Here is a 16,381-nt window from a genome sequence, read left to right as displayed (position 1 = left end):
AGGAAGGAAGGAAGGAAGGAAGGATGGATGGAAGGAAGGAAGGAAGGAAGGAGGCAGGGAAGCAGGCGGGCGGGCGGGCGGGCGGGCGGGAGGAAAGCTGAGTCAGTCTTGAGCCAGTGAGAATTGAACTGCTGGCAGTCGACAGAATTAACCTGCAATACTGCATTCTAACCACAGGAAGGAAGGAAGGAAGGAAGGAAGGAAGGAAGAGGAAGGAAGGAGGGGAGGGAGGAGGGAGGAAGCAAGGAAGGAAGGAAGGAAGGAAGGAAAGGAAGGAAGGAAGGAAGGAAGGAAGGAAGGAAGGACGGACCAGGCAGCCAAGCAAACGCCCTTACCTCAATCTCGGGGGTCTTTCGCGAGATGGGGTCTGTGTGCATCCACAGGGAGGCATTACTCCGGAGCGCCACCTGCAACAGACGGAGCGAAATGGGCCCACGTGCAAGAGGGCCAGGGTCCTTCCCTCCCCTCCAACAGAGCCTCCCACGGGCATCAAAGGCAGAACCCCAGAGACAGGCTGGAGTCCTCACTGAGGGAAAGCAACTTCCCCAAGTTAACAGGAAGCGGCAACCTTTTAGAAATCAGCCGTTGCCAAATCTGACACACACAGCAATTTGGACTGAATGGACACAAGAAGGAGCAAAGATGAACCGTCTATATTATATATTATATATTTTATACATAGATACACACACACACACACACACACACACACACACACTTATCAGAGGAAACAGACATCTCTGGAAACTAAAATTATACGTATTTATTATACTTTCTAAGCTTTCGTCAGCCTCTGCTGACATCGTCAGAGTATTAAGCTACCATTACAGAGATCTATGCCTTTATACATCATTAATCAATAGATTAAGCTACCATTACAGAGATCTATGCCTTTATATATCATTAATCAATATATTAATGGTATATAAAGGTATAGGTCTCTGTAATGGTAGTTTAATACTCTGATGATGTCAACAGAGGCTGACGAAAGCTTAGAAAGTATAATATATATAATTTTAGTACCAGAGAGCAGTTTCTTCTCTTACACACACACAGACACAGACACAGACACACACACACACACATACACACACACAGACACAGACACACACATATTTCCTTTTTCCTGGAGCCCTTAGACCAGGGGTTGCCAACCTTTTGGACCTCAGGGACCACCAAACTCATAATTTTAGATCCCAGGGACCACTAACCGGTTCTGTTGGCGTGGCCTAATTTGTGGGTGTGGCTTGGTGGTCATGTGACTGGCTGGGCATGGCTTGTATGTAAATCAGGCAAAGCAGGCAGGCAGATTGAGTTGCTCACCGAATCACAGATTCATTCAGAGATCTATCTATCTGCCATCGGCTAGCTCAGTCTATCACACAAAATTTGCTTGCAAGCAAACTCACAAAATTAACTCACAACACACCATGCATGTAAACATTGAATTTTTTTATAAAAAAAAGAGCAACTTTTACCCCAAATCAGGCAAAGCAGGCAGGCAGATTGAGTTGCTCACAGAATCATTCAGTGATCTATCTATCTGCCATCGGCTAGCTCAGTCTCTCAAATTGCTTTGCCGTGAGTCTGCACTGAATTTGCTTGCAAGCAAACCTTCAGTCCTAAGGGAGGTTCGGCTGTGCTTAAAAGCAGAGATGAAGATCTAAAGATTAGCTAGAAAGCAAGAAATCCAACCATTTCCTGCTTCCTAGCTAATCTAAATCTCCCGGCACAGCAGAACAGCTGATGGTCGGATAAAGGAAAAATAGCAATTTAGCAGGCAAGTTTGCCGGGTAAGGAATGAGTAGGCGGGGAGGGTTCCCGCGGGCCATGCGGGCAGCACAGCCTTGCGTTTCTGCGCAGCCTGGATTAATTGCTTGGGGGTGTGTGTGATCTGGGGGTGAGATTTCTCTGCGGCCCACCAAAATTTTCTTGCGGCCCACCGGTTGGCAACCGCTGCCTTAGACCACCAGCGAGGGGCTTAGTGCAAACATCTCAAGAGCCAGGAATTGGATCCGAAATTAACTCAGAGTTTACTCCGCTGGTGGAAGGCAGGCACATTTGGTGGAACGTTCTTTCGTTTCATTGAACCGTTTCCTGTGGGAGTCTCTTTTTGTGGCGGGTAATGCTGGAATCAGAAACCCTCATCGCCCACAAATTATCCCAAAACGGAGCCAAACAGATGACGGCTAAACCCCCTCATCTACAGTAAACAGCAGTAATCCAATCCCGTCACCTGTTTTTTCCCAAAACAACATCCCTGTGAAGTGGGATGGGTCGAGAGAGAGAGAGAGAGGGAGGGACTGGCCCAAAGTCATCCAGTTGTCTTTCCTGGCTAAGGTGGGACTCGAACTCCCAGGATCCTGGCCATTGACCCAAAGTCACCTGGCCGGTTTTCATGCTTTAGGCAGAACTGGAACTCACAACCTCTTGCTTTCTAGGCAGTGCCTAGAAGAGCCAAGACCGTGTAAAGACAGGAGTGTCAAACTCAAATTTCACTGAGGGCCACATCAGGGCTGGGGTTGACCTCGGGGGTGTGGCCTACTGTGTGGGCGTGGCCAGCTTGGCCACCGCTCCCCAAACGGCTGGCCTGGACAAAGCACCCTGGTCTCGTCTCGTCTCACCGGCTCAGCTCCAGGAAGGAGGGAAGGGTTTCTTCGCATTGGGTAGACCGGGCTGAAGCGATGTGGGCTGGCCCCTGACATTCTCCGGGACGCTCTGGCGGGCCAAATCGAACCACATCACGGGCTCCCCTTGAGTTTGGCTCCCCTGCTATAGGGGGTCTTAGGTTTACAAGCAGAAAGCGTCACGCTGGCCCTAAATGTACGACTCCGCCCACTGGCCGCGAAGTCACCCTGCGCTCCATCCTGCGACGCTTCCACCCGCCTCAGGTCTTGGCGTTCTCCCGTTTCAAAGACCCGACTCTCTGGGTGAACTACGCTCGGTCCCCGTTTCCAAAATCAGGGAATTACAGTCGAAGCCAATACCCCCAAAAGCAGCCAGGTAAAAAAAGACCCAAAGTGGCCCCGTCTCATCTCGCCTCACCTGGCTCAGCTCCAGGAAGGAATCGATGTTCTCCAGCTGGAAGGGAAAGCGCCCGTTCTGCATATCGTACACCATGCGGGAACTGCCGATGTAGTCAAAAGTCTCCTGAGGAGGGGAGGGAAATCCAGAAAGGGTCCTCTCAAAAAAAAAGAAAGGGGCACAGCTCATCCAGCTCCAGAGCAAGGAACGGCCAGCTGAATGTGCAGAGGTTTATTTATTTCATTCCTGGCTTTGTTATTCTTGCAAATAACTCGAAATGGTGAACAGAGCGAGAGAATCAAGATCAAGGGAGGTACTAATCCCACTGTGTAAAGCCTTAGTAAGGGCACACCTAGAGTCCTGCATCCAGTTTGGGTCACCACACAATAAAAAAAGAGGTTGAGACTCTAGAAAAAGTGCTGAGAAGAGCAACTAGGATGATGAGGGGTCTCTGGAGGCTCAAACATAAAATGAACGGTTGCAGGAACTGGGCCTGGCTAGTCTAGGGAAGAGAAGGACCAGGGGAGACAGGAGAGCAGCCTTCCAATATTTGAGGGGCTGCCCCAGAGAGGAGGAGGAAGGGGGTCAAGCTATTCTTCAAGGCACCTGAAGGCCAGAGAAGGAAGAATGGGTGGAAACTGAACAAGGAGAGACTCAACCTGGAAATAGGGAGGAATTTCCTGACAGGGAGAACAATCCACCCCTGGAACAGAAGTTGCCTTTGGAAGTTGTGGGAGCTTCATCCCTGGAGGCCTTCAAGGAAGAGGCTGGGCTGCCATCTGTCAGAAATGGTGTAGGGTCTCCTGCTTGGGCGTGGGGTTGGACTAGATGACCTCCAAGGTCCCTTCCAACTCTGTTATTCTCTATCCAACACAACTTCCTCCTGTTTTCTGCACAACTCTGTGAGGCCAGTGACTGGCCCAAAGTCACCCAGCCGGCTCTGGTGTCTAAGGTGGGACTAGAACTCCCTGTCACCCAGTGACTGGCCGGGATTTCTGTTGCTAAGCGGGGCGGGGACGGGCTTCTTAAGTGAGCCACATCAATCCAGTTTACGGCTTCTTCTTCCACGATTGCAAGTGGACAAGGCCGAATTTTGCGGGCCTCTCAGGACAGGCACCGCTGCCCATGCCCCCCCCCCCAAAAAAACCCCAACACGTCAGTGGCAGAGGAAACAACGGGAAGAGAAATTGTTTCACGGCAACCCAGAAGCTCCTGTGAAGTTGACAGGCGCCGCTCGAACTCAGCTCCCCCACCCACCCACCCACCCAACTCATGCCTGGAGGGGAACATCAGCTGCTAACCATCACCCCCCCTCTCCCCCCCTCCCCTTTCCAAATATCCTCTTGGCTTTCGGCAGCTGCCGCGGCTGCAAATTAACTGCCTTTTTTTTCTTTTTTTGCTTCAGTGTGCACATATATTTTTAATCCGCTCCACGTGACTCCGTGTTTGGAGACGGAGGGGCCTGCCAGTGCCAGTTGCTGTGGGGGGAGAAGGGCCTTTCCGCTGCCCCGTGGGGGGACTCCACGTTGCCCACAGCTGCTGCCCAGGGGCCGCAGGGAAAGGCCTTCCCGACTACAAATTCTGAAAAGCCCGACTGGAAGGCATCAGGTCGGGGAAGGAGGTGTCAGGTCCGTCTACCTGCCGTTCTTCCTTGCAAGGAGGAGGGGTGGGTGGGTTTGGGCCCCTCCTCTCAAAATGCACTGAAACCGATAGGTTGACATTAGGATGGAAGGTCCAAGAGAAATCAGAATACCGCAAAAATACGGAATCAATTTTACTTCTGGAGGGTCCGTAAAAGGTCCGCTAAACTTGAAATGGAATTGAAACTGAAATTAAATTGGAAAGGTCCGTAAAATTGAAATAAGAACCTACGGTGAAAGAGGGAAGAGGTGAAGGACCTCATAATTGAGGAAGAATGAGAAAGGTTTTAAAAAACTACAAAGATTAAATGTATATAGGTAAACAAATGTATATAATTGTACATTGTTTATTTTTCTAAATGCAAAATGTACTGACAGAAACGTATGTCAAAGAAGACCACCATGTTCAATGCTTTTAATCTTTATACTAAATAAAATTAAGGAAGGAAGGAAAGAAGAAAGAAAAAGAAAGAAGGAAAGAAAGAAAGAAAAAGGAAGGAAGGAAGGAAGGAAGGAAGGAAGGAAGGAAGGAAGGAAGGAAAGAGAGAGAGAGAGAGAGAGAGAGAGAAAGAAAGAAAGAAAGAAAGAAAGAAAGAAAGAAAGAAAGAAAGAAAGAAAGAAAGAAAACGGGTACCACCATATTGGAGCACAACAGCAAACTTCCATTAGAAGGGCAGTGTCAGACCCCTGTATCTGCCATTCTTCGATGGAAGAAGAAGGTGATACAACTAATCCTTTTTGATGTAACCTGTATTATCCTAATTCTTGTATTGAATCTGTATAATTTGCACACGATATACAACTGGGGGACTGGAGCCCAGAGGCCTGGAAACTTGTCACCTCTTGGAGAGATAGCAATCCTGGGAAACTTTTCTCAACTACATTCCCAGAAAAAATAAAGGGGGAAAATTAACACGTTGCTTCTTTGTACTGATGAAATCCACACCAGACTAAGAGGGTGTGTGTGTTTCTAACTCCCTTTATCTAAGCTGCCTGCCTGGAGGGATATCAGACCCTGCTTTGAACACCGCCTGGATCTTTTTCCTTTTCAATCAAGAATTCCTTTTGAAATACCCGGTTTTCCAAAGTCCATTCTTATCGTCTGAAGGGGAGAGAGTCTAGGACCGTGATGGCAAACCTATGGCACATGTGCCACAAGTGGCATGCAGAGCCATTTGTGGTGGCACGTGAGCTACAGGCAAACTTACTTCACAGCACATGCGTGTGCCTCACAGCTGACTTTTTTGGGGGGGCTGGTTTGAGGCCTTTTTCGGCCCCCCAGAGGCTTGGAAATAACCTCTGCAGGCTTTTCAGGATGAATAATAGGCCCATTTTGTCACTTCCTGTAATACCAGAAGCATATTATTCGGCCTGAAAAGCCTTGCAGAGGCTATTTCCAAGCCTCCGGGAGGCCGAAAAAGGCCTCAAACCAGCCGAAAAATCAGCTATGAGGCACAGTGTAGGTAAGGGAGTGGCAGGGGGGATTGCACGCACATGCACAGGGGGCGTGGGGAGGGGGGTGCATTGCATTCTGGGTGCTGGCATGTGAGTCTGCACTAGCACACGTGCAATTTTGGGCACAGGAGCCCAAAAAGGTTAGCCACCATTGGTCTAGGCCTTATAGGAGGTTTGGGGCCACCTGCCTGCTGCTCTCAGGAAGCAGCTGACAGGAAGTGGGAGTGTGGCTCCATTGGCTGTGGAGGAAACTGAGGAAGAGCAAAGTCCGGCTGGGCAGAGCAGGGGAGAAGTAGAGCAAGGCAGAGGGAGTTCAGAGGAAGACCCAGGCCCACCCACTTTTCATCCTAGGTCACGCAGGGAGGAACAAAGAAGGGAGCAACGTGAGTTGCGTGGCTTACGGGGGAGGAAAGGGCCCTGATTCCCTTCATTAACTGCAGCTGGGAACACAGTGTATAAAAGAGGAAGCTGCCCACAGCAAGTTGTTGGGAGCAAATCATTGAGGCTTATCTGTGTTCCTGCTACCTTCTCATTTGTGTGTGTTGTACCAGGCTTTCAAGACTGAAAATCCTTCTCCTGCCCTGTCAAACCAATTACTTCAGCTTGTATTGTTGTGGCTTATCTGTGTTCCTGGCGTCTTCCCAATTGTGTGAGTGTTGCCATGTTTCCAAGTCTGAAATTCTTGCTTCTGCCCTGCCAAACGAATTACCTCTGTTTTGCTTGACTGGACTTTAAGTTACAGTTTGCGTGTACCTTGCTTTGGACTGAATTTTCTCCAGTTAAAGGCTGTTCCTGGGAGAGTTTTTCTCCAGCCAAAGTTCACCTGGACGTTGGGGGCCAAGTTGGAGATAATAAAGGGACTCTTCTTGCTTATTTGACGGTGTTGCCTTTGTGCCACGCCCCTTGGGGTCATCACAGTGGGTGGATTTCAACTCTCAGGCTAATATTGCTAGTTTTGGGCAAGATCTGTTTAATTTGCACGTATTTAGTCTTCGTGTTTTATATTTTAAAATTTTTATGTCATATGATAGGCCTTATTTTTGTGATGCTTCTGGCACCAATTAAACAAAATCCCCACGCTGCCTGGGGAATTCTGGGATTTGGCAGTCCATCCCTTTTTAAACCGGCCAGGATGAGAAACGCGGATTTTTAAACCATCTTCCCCCAATAACCCCGTGAGCTTTTCCTATTTAAGTGCTCCCAGACCTCCTCAGCCATCTCTGGCTAATTCTCTGGTGGAGCTGGGATTAGCGGCATCTGTCTCTCTCTCTCGAGCTGTTTTGTTCGTTTCCCGGGGGAAATTCCACCCTTGCAAAGCGTGATATTTCCTAGCCGAGAACGACAAAGCCCTCCGACGCAACTCTTTATTTCCCAAGGCAGCTTTCTCTGCTCGCAAGCACCGTGGAAATTGCTTCCCAACGAGACGTTGTACCCGTTGACGGGGTGGATGGTCTCTCCTCAAGATTTCAGAAAAGCCAGACCTTTCCAGGCCCAGCCACAGGTTCCAGGGACCGAATCATTTTTTATCTGCTGTGGGGTTTTTTTTTTTTGTGTTTTTTACGATCCGTGACTTTTCACGGTTTTAATGAGAAGAGCCACAAAAATGATGAGGGGCCTGGAGGCTGGAACGTATGAAGAGGGGCAGCTGGAATGGGATACGCCTGGTCTAAGGAAAAGGAGGACTACTCGGGATGACGTGAGAGCACGCTTCCGATATCCGAGGGGCTGCCACAGAGAGGAGGGGGACAACCTGGTCTCCAGATCACCCGAAGGCAGCACAAGAAGCAACGGGTGGAAACTAATCAAGGAGAGAAGCAACCGGGAACTAAGGAGGAATTTCCTGACAGGGAGGACAGTGAGCCAGTGGAACTGCTTCCCACTAGAAGTTGTGGGTGCTCCATCACTGGAGGCTTTTAAGAAGAGACTGGGTGGTATAGAGATTTATCTGGGATAGTATAATAGAGTTTCTCGCTTGAGCAGGGGGCTGGACTAGAAGACCTCCAAGGTCCCTTCCAACTATTCTATTCTATTCTATATTCTATTCTAGTCCTAGTCCCATTCCATTCTATTCTCTATATTTTATATTCTCTTCTCTTCTATTTTTATATACATCCTATTCTCTTCTCTATTCTATTTCTATTCTCTATTCTATTCTATTCTAATTCTATTTCTATTCTATTCTATTTCTCTTCTCTTTCTAATCTATTCTATTTTATTCTATTCTATTTCTATTCTCTATTCTATTCTATTCAATTCTATTCTATTTCTCTTCTCATTCTATTCTATTTTATCCTATTCTATTTCTATTCCCTATTCTATTTCTCTTCTCATTCTATTCTATTTCTATTCTCTATTCTGTTCTATTCTATTCTATTCTATTCTATTCCCTATTCTATTTCTCTTCTCATTCTCTTCTATTTCTATTCTCTATTCTGTTCCATTCCATTCCATTCCATTCCATTCTATTCCATTCTATTCCATTCTATTCTATTCTAATTCCCTATTCTATTTCTCTTCTCTTCTCTTCTATTTCTATTCTCTATTCTAGTCTATTCTAATTCTATTTCTATTCTCTATTCTGTATTCTATTCCTATTCCATTCCATTCTTATTTTCTCTTCTCTTCTCTTCCACCCAGAAGTTGTGACTGCTCCATCACTGGAGACTTTTAAGAAGAGACAGGAGAGCCTCTTGCCCAGGACAGAATAAGGTGTCCAGCCTTGGTCAGAGGGCTGGGCTAGAAGACCTCTGAGGTCCCTTCCAACTCTGTTCCTCTTGTTTTATTTTGCAAGCTGCCCAGGGTTGTCAGACACAAGGTAGGCAGCAAATAAATGTCATAAACGAACGAACAAACCAATCAATCAGAGATCTGTTTCAAGCGGCAGAGATCAGGAAAACAAAACGAGAACTTACCCCCTGGAAGAAGGCGAACATGATGTTTTTGGGCAGCGACTGAACATCGGGGATTTTATGGATGGCTTCAGCTGCAGCGAGGAGGGTGACAAAGGAAGCCACGGCGCTCTCGGCCCCCGGGGCCACGTTCCAGAAAAAAGAGTGGCTGTCAATCTGCCAGAAAGAAGAGCAAAGAATTACGTTCTGGCCAGTGCAGAGACTCTGCCAGCGTTTCTCTCCCCGAAGTCAGCCTGACGGTTTCTGGGCCTGGTTCAAAGCGCCGGCTTCATGCCCAGATGGCCGCCGTTCAGACCCAAATCTATTTTTCATCCGCTTGCTAGAAGTATCGGGTCGAAATCCACCCAGCACATTATGAATATTGGTCCCGTTTTGCGAAGGGGGAAAGCTCCTTCCTCGTATGATTTGATGGCTTATGGTACCCTGTGACCATTATTAAGTGTTGTACCTGATGATTCTTGACTCTGGACGGATGTCTCTTTTCTTTTATGTGCACTGAGAGCATTTGCACCAAAGACGAATTTCTTGTGTGTCCCATCACACTTGGCCGATAAGGAATTCTATTCTATTCTATTTTCTATTCCATTCTATCCTATCCTATCCTATTCTCTATATTCCATTCTCTATATCTATATTCTATTCTATTCTACTCTATTCTATTAATTCTATTTTCTATTCTATTCTATTCTCTATATTCCATCCCATTCTATTCTCTATATTCTATTCTACTCTATTCTCTATTCTATTTATTTATTTTCTATTCTATTCTATCCTATTCCTTCATTCCAATATCTAATTCTATTCTATTCTATTCTATTCCTTCATTCCAATATCTAATTCTATTCTATTTTCTATCCTATCCTATCCTTTCCTATTCTATTCTCTATATTCCATTCCATTCTCTATACTCTATTCTACTCTATTCTCTATTCCATTTTCTATTCTATTTATTCTATTTTCTATTCTATTCTATCCTATTCCTTCATTCCAATATTCTATTCTATTCTATCCTATTCCTTCATTCCAATATCTAATTCTATTCTATTCTATTCTGTTCTATTCTGTTCTATTCTACTCTATTCTATTCCTTCCAATATCTATTCTATTCTACTCTACTCTACTCTACTCTACTCTACTCTACTCTACTCTACTCTATTTTCTATTCTATTCCATTCCATTTTCTATTCCATTTTCTATTCTATTTTCTATTCTATTCTCTTACGGTTGCAATAGATATGTCGGCATTCAGTTAAGGGGGGGGCGGAGATAACGCGTGTCTTTGTTTTTCACCCTTTAAACTCAACACTTTTTTTTAATGCCTTCATCCAGTTTGTTTTATCTTTGCAATTGTTTCCCCCACTTTGGGTTTTTGTATTTTAATTTCCTGAATCAAATAAAAATTAAAAATTTATCCGGCATGTCAAAACGAGCTCTCATGTAGTTCTTCTTTTTTTTTTAAAAAAAAAATAGAAACGGCAGCTGGTGTCTGAAGAGGGCGACCTCTGCGCTGAGGCTTCAATGGAGTCCTCCGAGGGCTACAACCGGAGGGAGCTGCTCCTCCTTCGGGTCACCTCATCAAGTAAGACCTGGGAGGGGGGGGGGGGAATGCCCCCCCCCACCAGCTGTGCCTTTCGGAGCGCCTCCTTTTTGTATAGACGGGGACTGGAGGTTAACACTTATGAACTATGGTTGTACAATTGGGCACGTCTAACAGTTTTCTCAACCTGAGCTATTTGAAGGTGAGTGGATTTCAACTCCCAGTGTCAGGCCCCTGTCTGATTTGGAGTGGGGGGAGGGGCGAGCAGCTGACAGGGAGCGGGAGTGTGGCTCCATTGGCTGTGGAAGAAACCAGAGAAGGGCAAAGTCCGGCTGGGCAGAGGAGGGGAGAGGTAGAACAAGGGAGAGGGAGTTCAGAGGAAAGACCCAGGGCCGCCCCCTCTTCATCCTAGGGCACTCAGGGAGGAACGGAGAAGGGAGCAATGTGAATTGCGTGGCTTACGGGGGAGGAAAGGGCCCTGATTCCCTTCATGAGCCGCAGCTGGGAACACAGTGTTTAAAAAGGGAACCTGCCCACAGCAAGGTGGTGTGTGCAAATTGTGAATTTATCTAGTAACGTCGTGGCTTATCTGGGTTCCTGGTATCTTCCCAACTGTTTTGAGTTTTGCCGTGCTTTCATGTCTGAAATTCCTGCTCTGTCAAGCTAATTACTTCCGTTTTGCTTGATTGGACTTTTAAGTTACAGTTTGTGTTAGCCATGTTTTGGACTGAATTTTCTACAGTTAAAGGCTGTTCCTGGGAGAGCTTTTCCTCCAGCCGAAGGTAACCAGGACATGGCGGGCAAAGTTGGAGATAACAAAGGGACTCTTCTTGCTTATTTGACGGTGTTGCCTTTGTGCCACGCCCCTTGGGGTCATCACACAGGCTGTCTTTGCTCCCCAAGGCAGAAAAGAGGGAGCTTCCTGCTTTCTCTAGGCCCAGCCCAACTCACAGGGCTGTTGTTGCAGGGAAAATAGGAAGCAGAAGGAGTATTAGATGTGTTCGCTGCCTCGAATTGTTCACAAAAAAATAAATGAAGGTGGGACATAAATAATAAGTAAACAAAGGAAGAAAATTAAGCTGAATTCTCCCAGCCCAGCCCAGCCCAGCAACACCTACTCGAGAGGAAGCGATGATGACACTTTTAGGATCCAGCTTCTCCGAATCGTTCACCTGCCGCACCGTGTTCCAGACGTTGTAATCGGCAAGAGGATCACAGACCACCTCTGAATAGAATAGAATAGAATAGAATTCTTTCTTGGTCAAGTTGATTGGACACAAAAGGAATTTGTCTTCGGTGCGGAAGCTCTCAGTGTACACACACAAAAAAAACATTCATCAAGAATCATAAGATAACAGCACTTAGTGATAGTCAAAAGATACTAAATAAGCAATCAAAATGATTCTAAGAAACTAAATAAAGCAACATAAATCGTAGAGATACAAGCAACAAGGTTATAGTCATAAGTGGGAGGAGACAGGTAATAAGGAGGATAATAATAATAAAATAATAATAATACAGTCTTAGTAAATAAGTTGACAGTGTTGTGGGAATGAATTGTTTAGCAGAGCAATGGCATGCGGGGGGAAACTTTCATTGTGTCTAATTGCTCTGGTGTGCAATGCTCTATTACAGGGGTCTCCAACCGTGGCAACTTTCAGCCTGGCAGACTTCAACTCCCAGAATTCCGAAGACCAAGGCTTCCCGTGACCGTAATTAAGCACATGCTTAGTCCAAACAAGTCTTGTTTTATTTCAATGCTGGGAATTATGTGCATTCTCAGCCTGTAATGAGACCCAGACAGTTCCTCGAGATAAGCACCCACCTTTCTCTCCTTTGAATGGCTGCCAACAACTAAAGTGCCAAATGAACTGGGGGAAAAAAGCCCAGAGTACAAAAGTCCACAGAGCTTCAAGGAATTATCTGAATAGAGCGAACGACTTTGCTTCCTGCAAAGGTTTCTTCACCTTTGCCTCTTCTTTAGACCTTAGGGGAGGGGCAATCACCTCCCAGCCTTACTCCTGAGTCGCCCCTTTTGTTTCAGCCGCTCTCGCCTTCTGGCAGCTCTGCGCAGACGCACACTGGGAAGAGGCTCCCTTTGTTCCTCTGCTTTGTTGCTGTCAGACTCTGGAGGCTCCGGAGTCAGCACATAACTCCCAGGTGGTCCTGGCCCCTTCCCTGCGTCGGACGCAGGACCCTCGTCTGAGTCCTCTCCAGACTGGTCCCTGTTCTTTCCCACTGTCCGATTCTGCTGCCGTCTGCACAGGTTGCTGGTGAACCACAACACTGGCTGGGGAATTCTGGGGGCTGAAGTCCGCCAGGCTTAAAGTTCCCAAGGTTGGAGACCCCCTGCTCTATAGCATTGTTTTGAGGGGAGAAGTCTAAACAGTTGATGTCCAGGATGTGAGGGGTCTGTAGGTATTTTCACAGCCCTCTTTTTGACCCGTGCAGTAGACATAAGTCCTCCACCGAAGGCAGCAGCCACGACACTGCTGCTCATTTCATGACCTTGGGAAGGGCCACCCTCCCACCCATTCCTGCCCCACCCAGCACCAGCCATGGGGGACCTGTGGGGCTCCACTTGGGCCGACTGCCCAGCATGCCACAGGCAGAAAGGCCATCCGGAAATGCTGGGAAGAGCCAGCTCGACCTTGTTCCCGAGAGCCAGAAATCATGGCAAACGGGATGCAGGGAGCGCTTGGCGTGCAACCAAGTCACTAAGTGATGCAGTCATTCAGGGAGTTGCGCCTGGTTTTAAGGGTATCTTGCGGTGAATTACGTGAACTTGGCTTCCCTCGTTGATTTTGTCTGTTGGAGGCCCCAACAGAACAGAACATGGCTATGGCCAGCTCATCTGAATCCCTCATTCACCCCGAGCCCAATCTGACCCCCCTGGATGAGTCCGTGAAATGACCTAGACCCCCAGTCCAGATTAACTGTGCTCAGTTCTGGCACTCAGACGACCACAAAGCTGCCCCAAATCAGCTGCCCTGTGGTTTCAGATGGTGGCCTACTTCACAGGAGACTTAGAATCAAACAACAGGGTTGGAAGGGACCTCGGAGGTCTTCTAGTCTAGCCCCCGCTTGGCTCAAGCAGGGGACCGTACGCCATTCCAGACAAATGGCTGTCGAATCTCTCCTTCAAAACCTCCAGTGTTGGAGCATTTGGTGGCGCAGTGCTTAAGAGTGCAGTATTGCAAGCTACTCCTACTGCAGTTTGGCAGATCGAATCCCACCAGGCTCAAGGTTGACTCAGCCTTCCGTCCTTCCGAGGTGGGTCAAATGAGGACCCAGATTGTTGGGGCCAAGAGGCTGACTCTGGAAACCGCTTAGAGAGGGCTGGAAAGCACTGTGAAGTGGCATATAAGTCTAAGGGCTATTGCTACGGCTATTCACAACTTCCGAAGGCAACTTCTGTCCTACTAGTTAATTGTTCTCCCTGGCAGGAAAGTTCTCCTTAATTCCAGGTCGCTTCTCTCCTTGGTTAGTTTCCATCCCTTGTTTCTTGTCCTGCCTTCAGGGGCTTTGGAGAATAAGTGGACCCCACCCCTCTTCTTTGGGGGAGCCCCTCAAATACTTGGAAGATGGCTATCATGTCCCCTTTTCATGAAACTACACATGCCCAATTTTGCAACCATGGCTCATACGTTTGAGCCTCCAATTACCCACAACTTCTAGAGGGGAGACATTCAACTGATGAATTGATGTGAGGTTATAGAATAGGAGAATTGGGACCTTGGAGGTCTTCTAGTCCAGCCCCCTGCTGAAGCAGGAGGCCCTATATCATCCCACACAATTGGCTGTAAAGCCTCTTCTTCAAAGCCTCCAGTGATGGAACACCCACAACTTCTGAACAACCCAACAATTTTCAACACCTTTAATAACTGAAGGGTTGCTAAGTGAAGGACCCCTGTGTTGTGGTTCGCCGGCAGCAGGTGCGGACGGCTGAGGTCTCGGAGAGCGAGGACTCGGATGAGGGGCCTGCGTGGGATGCAGGGATGAGGCCAGGATCACCAGGGAGTGGAGCGCTGGCTTCGGAGATTGTGGAGGCTGGCAGCAGTGAGGAAGAGTTCCCTGAGGAGCCTGTGCCCAGTGGGTGCACGCGCAGGGTTGCTCGAAGGAAAGAGCAGCTGCAGCAGCACAGGCGACTCGGGAGTAAGGCTGCAAGGTGATGGCCTCTCCCTTAAGGGATAAAAGCCAGCTGAGAAACCGGAGTTCTTTGCAGGAAGCAAAGAAGTTTTTGCACTCAAGCCTGGTGGACATTCGGAATATCTTGGTTGGTGTTTGGAGAATCTTTGTGTTTGAAATATTCCTTGGCAACTTTATCTAGTGTTCTTGGCAGCCTTGCACAAGCTTGGCAAGGCTCGTTCTTATCAATGAGTTTGAAACAGCCTTTTAACCAGGAAGGAACGGAATTCGTAAAGAATCATTAAAAGGTTTTGCTTTTATCTCTGTTTGGGAACCTTGAAACAAGGTTTGGGTCAGAACACCCTGTGCAATAAAGACAGTATATCCCCAAGAAGGAAACCCCTGAATCTTCTCTTCGACTTCCAGAGTCCCTCCATGACTTGTATGGAATTACCCTTTAATGTAACAGATTCATACAATCCCAAACTGATTACAGTCCAGCGCAGACAACGCTAGTGCCTATTTCTGCCCGAGCTTTTCCCCACTCTAGGGAGACTCGGCCTCGGCATGTTCGGCCAGCCCTTGGTGCGAGGTAGGCTGGGTACCCTTGCACTGAGTTCGAGGCCTGGCCTGGACGGACTGGCCCCTCCCCAGCCCACCCCACCCTCCCTGGGCTCACCTGGGTTGAGGCTGAAGGTGCTCTGAATGAGGCTGCGGCGCATGCAAGTGACGGTGCTGGTGACGGCGTGCATGTGGGAGGAGAGCTGCATGGCACAGAGGGGATACTCTGGGCCGGAGCCGTTCTGAGGCGTGTTGTATTTCTGGTAGCACTAAGAAGCAAGCAGGGAAGAGGTGGGTTTGTAGACAGAGGCAGGTCTATCTACTGTCAGGATTCCAGCAATCGCCCTCATGAAATCGTGATCCCCGAGCCAAACTTCAACCAACTTCAAAGGATTCATCAGAGGCGACCTACTGGCCCTGCCCTGTGTGAAACTAACTCTGGCCTATGTAATTTAACAGTCCCCTGTGACCCTGTTTCCCCCCTCCCCCCGGGTGTGTCATCAATCAGATTCTCCAATGGGGGCACCTTCACGGGCTGGGTGTCATCCTTCACGTTCTCCAATTTAATATATTCAGGGCAAAAGCTCTGGTAGTTTAGTTACAGCCTTTTAAAGAGAAGAGTTGGAATGTGCTTCCGCTTCCAAACTGCTGCACGGCTCTTCCCGATTTAAACCCCCCCCCTTATTTTTTATGGCAGCTACTAAAAGAGGCGTAGGGATGTTTGATGAGTTCACATCTTCTCTGATAGCAGTGAAGTATCAAAGTTAGTACAGGTAGTCCTCAGCTTACGACCACAGTCGAGTCTCAACATTTCTGCTGCTAAGCGAGACCCCTTCTACGACCTTTTTTTTTTGCTACAGTTGTTCAGTTGAATCTCTGCCGTTGGTACTTTCGTAAGCCGGTCGTTAAGTGAATCTGACTTCCCCATTTGACTTTGCTTGCCGGAAGGTCGCCAAAGGGGATCACTTGATCCCGGGACACTGCGACTGTTGTAAGCATGAAGTCGGTTGCCAAGCTTCTGAATTGTGTGATATGACCATGTGACCACACTTAACGGTTGTTAAGTGTGAAAAAATGGTCGTAAGTCACCTTTTTCAGTGCCGTTGTAGCCATAGCCATGGCACTTA

At 47.7% G+C, this 16,381-nt stretch overlaps 1 protein-coding gene across 1 annotated transcript in view; it reads right to left on the bottom strand.

Annotated features, from left to right (window-relative positions):
• Positions 1-16,381, bottom strand: part of NCSTN (nicastrin) — a 43,921-nt gene that overhangs the window by 16,409 nt on the left and 11,131 nt on the right. The window contains exons 6-10 of the mRNA XM_087913833.1: positions 15,373-15,523; positions 11,684-11,790; positions 9,032-9,184; positions 3,046-3,150; positions 336-407 (exon numbers count right to left, since the gene is read on the bottom strand). Of these exons, the coding sequence (XP_087769959.1) occupies positions 336-407; positions 3,046-3,150; positions 9,032-9,184; positions 11,684-11,790; positions 15,373-15,523 (588 nt within the window). The remainder of the gene's footprint in view (positions 1-335; positions 408-3,045; positions 3,151-9,031; positions 9,185-11,683; positions 11,791-15,372; positions 15,524-16,381) is intronic.

Source organism: Pseudonaja textilis, chromosome 16 (genome assembly GCF_049901715.1).
Source record: "Pseudonaja textilis isolate UNSWEBS1 chromosome 16, rPseTex1.2, whole genome shotgun sequence".
Lineage (NCBI taxonomy): Eukaryota > Metazoa > Chordata > Lepidosauria > Squamata > Elapidae > Pseudonaja > Pseudonaja textilis.
Note: the sequence above shows the minus strand (reverse complement) of the source record. Positions and strands in the feature narration are given on the sequence as shown.